The sequence below is a fragment of the Eutrigla gurnardus genome (assembly GCF_963514095.1).
Source record: "Eutrigla gurnardus genome assembly, chromosome: 13".
Taxonomy (NCBI): domain Eukaryota; kingdom Metazoa; phylum Chordata; class Actinopteri; order Perciformes; family Triglidae; genus Eutrigla; species Eutrigla gurnardus.
In genome coordinates, this window is record NC_139936.1 from 14,136,510 (window position 1) to 14,146,054 (window position 9,545).

Genomic DNA, 9,545 nt, shown 5'->3' on the forward strand with positions numbered 1-9,545 from the left:
GGCTGAAAAAAGTTGTGTATATGCATTGATACAAGCCGATAGAGAAAAAGGCATCATGAAAGAGAGATAGGACGTCTTTTGTTGTGATAAAACACAAGCTGCTCGGCAAAACGAAAAAACACCACCGAACAGCATTTCTTCATCTTCTTCTGATGCTGCTTTGAGAGTAAAACGAACCAGTCATGGACGAGAGTTTCGATCGAGCTCCCGGAGCAGGGAGAACCAGAATGTATCTAGCGGACCCCGGGCTTTCTGGTACCGCCGGGGACGGTGACCCCAAAACCACGCTTTTCAACCAAAGGGAACCACTGAGACAACCGCGGACTTCCCCGCCTAATGTCGAGAACAACATCACGGCCGACGTCATGGCTGGTGGAGGTAGGAGCTTTCACCTAGCTAACGACAACTGAGCTAATTTAGTAGCTAGCTAGCTAACGTTAATTTCAGATTCGATTTCTCTTAACGCTGACCTAAAATGAAACTAGCCGTCATGGTCACGGAAGGCCTAAACTATATGTTGCTTCAATTAAAGTCAACAGTGTGTCATTCTGCCAGTTAACCTGAGAAGTATAACACACGGGTTTAAGATATTTGTTTAACTTAGTCTAAATCTGGTGCGGTAATTAGCGAGCTAGCTGCTAAACACCGTTAATGTTGGCGTTGCCGACGTGCACCTGTTGGATTGTTGTTTCGTTCGAAGTAAACGCAGCGTCTAAATAAAGCTCCTGCTCGGATGTCACATAGTTGATTTGTTACGTGCCACCGTTTAAAGCTGCCTGTACCCAGCTAGACTTTTGGAAAGCTAACATTCGTTACGGCTAACCTAACGTAACGTTGAGTTAGCAGAGCAAAGGGGAAGAATGTGTTGTTCCTCTTCCGATCACGTTGAGTGAGATGGCGCCAAGGAATAACGTTAATGCAGAATACAACTACTTATATGTCTATTATGTACAGCAGCACTAGCTGTACTGCGTCTGTATTGCTCTTTGCACTCAACAGTCGTACGTTTCTCTTTTGAGGTGTACTTTATATTATATATTAACTTTAAAGACAGAGGGTTTGGCGATGCGATGTGGTGTGGTAGTGTCACATCTAACAAAGGTCTCCTTCTTCCTTGTTCAGATTTTAAAAGACAGAACAGCAAACCCCAGCAAAGTGCAAATGCCAACATCACATCTGCTTCCAGAGGATTGAATGAGGCGGACTCCTTGGTCAAGTCATCGAAGCTTTCAGCCAGCGCCCCAGAGTTTGTCCCCTCTGGAATTAGCCCGTATGAAGTAAGAGGAATTTGTGTTTGTCTTTAAAAAATTTTTTAAAATAACATTATATTCAGTTTCATGTTTTTATTGTGATTTTTTTGCATAGGACCCATCGTTTTATGATTACAACGAAAGCTATTATGAGGAACCAACCTTGGCTGATACGGTCGCAGACTTCCTGGACCACCTCAGCTCCTCACCAGGGTCCTTTGAGTTGGATGTTGAACAAATAACTTGCATGCTCAACTCCTGGGTTACCACTGAAGAGTTGTTGAACGAGCTGGTGGAACTGATCTACACACAGGTATGGAGAGACGCGTTCAGTCCTTGTTTAGCATAAATAATATGATTTGCACATTAAATATAAACACACATGCATGTTTCTGACAAAACGCACAACTTTTCATTGCAGTCAACGGCTATTCCAAACTTCTCTTACACGGGTGCCAGGCTCTGTAACTACCTGTCCCATCATCTCAATGTAAGCCCACCGAGCGGCAACTTTCGTCAGCTGCTCCTGAAAAGGTGATTCATTTCTGTTTGATTTAATGTGGGTTTTTATCAGGGGACCAAAAATATAAGAAGGCAATTAGAAGCAGTAAAAATGTTGGTGTAACACAAGCAATGTTTGAAGTGAAAATGTGTTTTACGTTACAATAATTGACACATAATAGTGTCAATAAGCAAACCAGCATGAACTGTCATTGGTCAGTCGAAGTTCCATCGAAAAGGAATACTGTTGTCTGCCGTAGATGTCGGACAGAGTTTGAACAGAGGGATGTAGCTGTTCGAGGAGACCCGGAAACTCAGAAGAAGTTCCACTCCTATGTGCTCTTTTTGGGAGAGCTCTATCTTAACCTGCAGGTAAGAGGTTCTTTGAGACAGTGTTATATTATCAATTCAAAGTTGTATAAAAGCATTTATTTAATCAATTTGTTAAATTTTACACTTAAATTTTTCCTTTTTGAATCACATGAATGCCTTCATTTTTGGACCCTAACTGGCCTTGCGTTTAGCCTTACTGGCAGATCTAATGCACCTTGTTGGGGGTCCTACATGCTGCCTCAGTGGCACTGAGGGAGACACTTTACATGCCGTGCTTTATATGTTGACACTAGGTTGAAACCGAGAATATGGCTGGAACGTTTAGCCAGCGGGGGTTTCTATCATGAATTTCTGGATATTAGTTGTTCATCTGTTAATTTTCTGTAGTGTTCCCAGTAATCTTTGTTATATATATTGTTATTTGATATTAAACGGTTAAGCTACGTTTGATTCACGATTGATGACGTCTGCTCCTTGCTACAGAAGCCTTCTGATGATAATTGAGGACTTTTCGCGTCTACGTTTTAAAGGAGTGACCGCCATTGGTTGCTTTCAACCTTTTCATATCATTTGTTTATGTTTGTGCCAATTTATTTAGGTGAAGAGTGGAAAAGGACCTCCTAATCGGGCAGATATCCTCCTCATTGCTCTGAAAGACCTGATGAACAGTCTGTTCTCCAAGCCCGTGGATGCAAACCTCATCTGTGCCGTCAAACTGCTTAAGGTTTCAGATATCAAATAGATGCACTTATGTTTCTTGGTAATTCTGTAGTTTGCAGAGATAATGAGACTGTGTTTTGATCTTGCAGCTGACGGGCTCAGTCCTGGACGACGCATGGAAAGAGAGTGGAAAACCTCATATGGAGGAACTGATCCGGAGAATAGAAACTATTCTGCTGGATGCCACCTGTAGCAGGTGTGTATACCACTGTGGTCTTTCATGTGCAGCAGATACTCCTGGTGTATGTTTGAGCTAACTTTGGATTTAAAAAGTTTCAAACATGTTTTTGCATTTGAGGTGCAACATTTGCAGAGGTGTTTGTCAACACAACATAATTAAGTGTAAACCATTTGTATCAGAGATAAACACTAATGACCTCCAACGAGTTTTAGCCTTTTAACGCACACAGAGCTGTGAGAACATGTGCCGTTATTTAAAAGTCAGCTAAACTGGCAAAAGGCTGAAGCGCCCATTTGGTTCAGGGTTAAACCCTCATCAACCCCGCAGCTTAAAATTGATGCATTTCTGTCCTCAGGGATGTCCGACAGATGCTCCTGAAACTAGTGGAGTTGAGATCCAGTGACTGGGGCAGAGTCCGAGCTGCTGCAGCAGCCAGCAACGCCACGCCAGACAATGACCCGAACTACTTCATGGTGAGTGTCAACTATGCCATATTTCACATCATCTTCTTTAAAAAAAAAAAAAAAAAAAACCTTATTTATTTTTCTCTACATTTGTGTTTTTCCTTCCCTCAGAATGAACCTACATTCTACACAGAAGACGGCACTCCTTTTACTGCAGCAGACCCAGGTGAGGCTGTGTAAACATGTAGGTAATAGATGGGAAGCGACATCAGGGGGTTAACTGTCAACCAGGTTGTTGTATATACATTTAAACAGATCATATATTTAAATTTGCCTGAAGGCTTTACATTTCTTCTTAATTTGTTTTTTCTCGATAGCTTATATCTGACTGTGTTATTACAAGTAACTATATAAAACTGCTATTTTTTTATTTAAGTGAAATTATGAATCTGTTTTAGAAATGGAACTTCAGACAGACATTCTTTTCTTAAATATCCTTTAAATACGTTATTTACACAACTACTATTTCATTAGTACATGTGTACCATACAAATATGGGGGAGAATGCTGTCATTGGTCATGGATGTGTCTACACTAATGCACTACGTTATTATTATTTTAGTTACAAGTAATTGTCATAAATGAGAATGTTGACTCATCCTGGTTACTCTCCTTATTCATTGAACAAGTCCTTTTCTCCCACTTTAAATGAGATGAGAGGTTGCTGCCTTTGTTGTGCTTAATGTTGGTCTCTGTGCTTTTACAGAATATGCTGAGAAATACCAAGAGATCTTGGACAGACAGGACTATTTCCATGATCTTGATGGAGAAAATGGAAACGAGATGTAAGTAACATATAATGGGGATGACCTAATGTAGATGTCTTTAAATTGGTCATTAGGTCACCACTGGGCACCTGCTGATGCTTGTTGCTATGGATACCAGTCAAAGAGTACTTCAAGGGTATCTAGCTTCCGTACCACAACATATTTCTGAGTGAAACAGGATGCTCTGTGCCGAGCCAAAGTTGTAGATGGACTGATGGATCGATGTCATGATATAATTGGTTGAAATTGGTTTGTAGCTGATGTAAGCAAGCGTCATGTTTCGTTTTTCAGTAATGTGACTGCAGCAGCTTCACGACTGACCCGTGGGCCCCTGAGCGTTGTGAATGTCTTTGACTGGCCCACAATGCAACAGGGTCAACCATTGCCTGAGATTCAGTTTAGTCAGCAATTGGGTGTGAAAGAGGGCTTAGCTCGCTCCCATCCTCTCTCTCGCTCTCTCTCTCGTTCACGTTAATATTAGTTACACACTCACCATCTATGCAAAGAGTGTAAATCACCCTTTCATTGCTTTCACAGATACGACTCTGAAGATGAGATGGAGCCTGAGATGGAAGAAGCTTTCGAGAGTTTCTGTTTAGAATCCGAGAAGAAACGGAAACAATGACGTGAGAGTGAGAATCTGTGAGACTCAACAGGCACATACTGTACTTTTCCCACTCAACTTGCTGGAATGTTTTAAGGAAAAGAAACTAGCATCGGATAGGTTCAAATGTTTATTTTACTGCAAACAAGCATTTTTAAAAAGAAAAAGAGCTGTTCATAGTTGCACTTCTGACACTTTTTTTTCAGTCAGCGTTGATTAGAAAACGGGACAATCGACAAGTTTAACTGTTTAAAACGAAGACTTTTTCGAAATGAAAGTTCTTTCTGAAACGTATTTCCTTTATGCCTAAACTAAATGCCAAGAGGGAAATAGTGTGCTGTGGATTTTATTTTTTTTTTCAAGTTCATTTTTAGAAAGACAGAGTTCATCGAATGTGTGCATAATTAGCTAAATACTCATTCATGCATTAAGTGCAGGCCAAAAAAACCTCATCATTTCTCAGAAATACATCATCTTTCTGCAAAATGCACCATGGAGGAGTAAGGTGGTTGCTTTACTACATATAAATGCATATACAGCCTTCATCAAAACTGATGGGGAAATGGGTTCTCTTGTCAGGTTGCCAATATTCAACTATATTCTAGACTTTTCACCTGTTAATTTGGCTGCAGGGCGTTCAAGTGAACAGTGGTCAGGAGCTCTGTGAAAGACCGGGCCGGTTGGAAATTGTGTTATATAGCTCCATACATTTTTGCTAAATTGATAAAAACATTTACTTAAATTTAACAAATCTCTTTTTTCTTTTAAATATACGTTTCTGGGGCTAAAGTCGACTTAAAAAAAACGATGTAAAATGTCCGACATCAGTATCGATGGTCGGTGTGACGTAACGGATTCATATAAATCCCAAGACTGAAAGACTGTTTACCAGCACATGGAGCCCATAAAAAGGAATGTTGTTTCATAGTTTGTAAATATTATTTATGGTATTGTTTGCCTGCAATAAATTCTTTATAATGTGAGATTTTAATTGCTTGATTTGTCCTTGAGTCTTTTGGAGGTTGAAGGAGCTATGAGTGGAGATGCATAGTGTATTTTGGTGCGGGCCAGAGAGTTGATTGTGAAGCGACTTAATGGTGATCACACGCACACTTCCGCTGAGTTAGCAGGTTATTAGGTACACTAGAACAACTTCTTTTTAAGAGTCTATCACGCCAAACTACATGTAAATACAGTGGCAAATACTTTATTTCTGGGGGAAAAAAACAAGTCCCCAGTTTCTTTACACTTGTGAAAAAGGGCACATTTCTTTAAGAACTAATAGAAATATATTTGAGAAAAATGAACAGATTGCACAGAAGCTACAACAAGGTAATCGGTAAATTGCGTTCGGTTTCATTTGAAAGTCTACTTTTCAACTGGAAAAAAGGCAACCAACTCTGCCACCATCTGGTGGCTGTGTGTCTGTGCGTCACTTACAGTCACTTCACCTCATTTGTAGTCAACTTATAGCTGATTGTTTCAGTCAAGGCAGCCAATGTGCAGTTACTATGGAGGTAGATTTGTGTCTTTATTATTCAATCAAAAAAAAGGTGGCTTCAATCAAAAAAAAATATTTCCAATAAAAAAAACCCCTTTTCAATCAAAGAAAAAAAGTGTTTGAATGCTAAAATATGGTTGAGACTCAAAAGAATGCATTTGAACACTGTTTTTCTTTGATTGAAAACGTTTTCTTTGATAGAAGTGAAGGTTTTTTTGTTTGAAGCAACTTTTTTGATTGAAGTAATGTTTTGTGTTTGGGCGATATTATGGGTAGGACATTTGTGTCTTAATTATTCAATCCCCAAAAAGTTGCTTCAATCAAAGAAAACATTTTCGATAAAAAAGTGTTCAAATGCAATTTTGAGTCTCAAATCTTTTTTTGCATTCAAAAACTTTTTTTCTATGATTGAAAAAGTTTTTTTTTTTTCGATTGAAGTGATTTTTTTTATTGAAAATATATTTTTTTTGTTTGAAGCAACTTCTTTTTTGATTGAATTATAAAGACACAAATGTCCTACCCATAATATGGCTTCAATTTGATTACTCCAATCAAAAAAGTTGCTTCAAACAAAAAAACCTTCACTTCTATCAAAGCAAACATTTTCAATCAAAGAAAAACAGTGTTCAAATGCATTTTTTTGAGTCTCAACCATATTTTAACATTCAAACACTTTTTTTCTTTGATTGAAAAGGTTTTTTTTTTATTGAAAATATTTTTTTTGATTGAAGCAACCTTTTTTTTTATTGAATAATAAAGACACAAATCTACCTCCATAAGTTACAGTATACGTTAACAGCCTGATAACAATTTATAGTCCTTTGGGAGAAATGTGCCGGTACTTTGCCGTGATGATTAAATGGTATGTGGGAGGAGTTGGATTCATTCACAGGTTTGAGACCCTGTTGGTTGTTGTTTGGTGTATCATGCAAACCTTAACTTATCACAAACAATCAATCATATTGATTATAGTTTGACATAAAAACAATTAAATTTAGTTACTTCAGAGAGTTCAGAGAGAGTTATAGTCACAGTTCACACATCTTTTTGTAATCTGATGCAGTTTGAGGCCAGACTTTCATCCTGCAGATGCACCCAAACAATATCCACCATAAGATCTCATAATCTCATCATGCATGGCGATACATTCCTCTAGGGAAACGTCTTAATTTAGAAGTCTTGATTTTAATTGATGTTGTTCTGAACTAAATGGAAGACCTATACATGCGAGCATGTATGGTGGGTGAACATTGACACAGGATTAAATGGCATTCATGTTTTCAACAGCTCATTTTACAAAACAATAAATAAAATTCAAGCCATGGTATCTGGTAATGCAATAGAAATTGCGACAGATCAATCCAGTTACTGAGGAAGATCCTGTTAAAATCTGCCCGTATATCTCGGCCTTTGCCACCACCTGGTGACCAAGTTGAGTCATGTTATAAATAATCAAGTCATTCGTTGTCAAGAAACAACATCAAGTATTTAACTCGGGACTTTGGGACTTTGGTTGGAAGTAATTCTGAACAGATTTTAAATGGAGCATTTTTTCCATTGAAAAAACTGCTAATTGATTAAATGATAAACTTATTTTCATGCCGTTGTTTTTAGCAACACGTGTAGGACGGTGAACCAATGAGTCTTATCTTGACTTTTTAATGATTAAACCATTTTTATAATGTTTCATGTAAAGAAAGGATAAGTAGTATCTTAGAAATGTGTCAAAATCCTCCTGTGGTTGCCTGAACTCTGAGCAAAATGACAGACACACCACAGCCATTTCCCTCCCTACAATGAAGTAATACATGTTTTTTTTAAAATTGTAACACTCATACAGTCTAGTACTTCTGTAATGTCTGCCGGGGGTATAGTATGCTGAGGTGTCCTGATGCCCAGAGGTGTAAGCTACATAATGCCAACAATTCTGGTTCAAGCCTTGCTTGGGACCTTTGTTACACCTTTATTAGACCACAAATCGTTCATTGCATATTTTTTTTGTTTTGGTTTCTGTTAATATGTTATACCGCTGCCTCTTTGTTTTTTGTTTTTTCATTAGAGAACCAGAAATAATGTTAATATGTGTGTGCACTTTGAATGTGTGTGTCACCCATGAGGTTGTTGAGGAAGCACATTGGCTGATATCGTTGCCAACCCAGACTTGCATCAAATAATGCATCGCCTTGCTCCAATTTACGGCATTCATCCCTTTTTTGTACTTCGTTTGAGGATTGTTGGGGGTCATGTGACAGGACAATAGCCCCCCCCCCCCAAAAAAAAAGTCACGTTACCGCGGTGTCTGTGTGCAGTCATTGATTCGTGATCCCTACTGAGCCTGCTGCTCTGGCTCACAATGCCACAGGGAAAACCAGGGCCTTAGTTTCCCATTGGTCAGCAGATGGGTGTGAAAGAGAGATTTGCTCTGTGCTACAGACCTGTGTGTGTGTGAGAGGGAGTTTTTATATCTATTTATGTATCTATATATATATATACATATAGTGCATTTACTGTGTCATAGCATAATGTGGTTTTAAAACAATTAATTTGTCTGAACGCTCCAGCGACCAAATCTGTGACTCTGAATCACTAGTTTTCTATTATTTTATCTTGTTGAGATGAAGTCTGAGGATGTGTCTCCATTTAAGGATCTGAATATGTGTCAAATGTAATGCCGTACAGTAGAGCTCAGTCGTGATCGTGAACCTTGTGTTTTAACCTTGTCACAGAGGCGTTGATACAACTCGCCTACAAAAAACACCACAAAAACGACTTATACTACACCACAGACAAGCAAACTAAAGACCTCTAACAGTTTCTCTGTTAAAAAACAGTCCCATGGGAAAAGGGTTGACAACTGATATTGTTTTGTGGATCATCCAGGATAGGTAGACATGTTGCCTTTTAATCTTTTAAATGTAGTTGTTTTCATAACGTCGAGAAATACAACGAAAGCAAAACTACTTGTATGTCAACAAAAGCAAGTGGGAAAATGTTTGCAGATGTATTTTTAAATATAATGTGGTACAATCAACAAGACAATGACTTGTCCTGTGATTATAAATGTTGTCCAGACATCCAGGCCAACTCCAAGTGATTCATGATCTTCCTCTGTGGGGACTTTTTTTAATGACGTGCCCACACTGCTCCGTTATGTCTGGGCCTGACAGGAAAATAGACCTGCCTTTGAGATCCTTCCTGAGATTGTTCTTCCTCATATAACAGAG

At 38.7% G+C, this 9,545-nt stretch overlaps 1 protein-coding gene across 1 annotated transcript; it reads left to right on the plus strand.

Annotated features, from left to right (window-relative positions):
* Positions 1–5,803, plus strand: paip1 (poly(A) binding protein interacting protein 1). The gene is made up of 11 exons (XM_084024617.1): positions 1–378; positions 1,123–1,277; positions 1,366–1,563; positions 1,672–1,784; positions 2,012–2,123; positions 2,683–2,808; positions 2,894–3,000; positions 3,341–3,458; positions 3,561–3,615; positions 4,156–4,234; positions 4,754–5,803. The coding sequence occupies exons 1-11, from the start codon at positions 183–185 to the stop codon at positions 4,839–4,841; spliced, it is 1,347 nt and encodes a 448-aa protein (XP_083880743.1). The 5' UTR covers positions 1–182; the 3' UTR covers positions 4,842–5,803.
* The last annotated feature ends 3,742 nt before the right edge of the window (positions 5,804–9,545 follow it).

Bases quoted from the DNA above. Each gene is read 5' to 3' on its own strand.
- paip1 (XM_084024617.1), top strand. From the start codon at position 183: ATGGACGAGAGTTTCGATCGAGCTCCCGGAGCAGGGAGAACCAGAATG. The intron at 379-1,122 runs GTAGGAGCTTTC...TTCCTTGTTCAG, and splicing joins CGACGTCATGGCTGGTGGAG to ATTTTAAAAGACAGAACAGC. The intron at 4,235-4,753 runs GTAAGTAACATA...TTGCTTTCACAG, and splicing joins GGAGAAAATGGAAACGAGAT to ATACGACTCTGAAGATGAGA.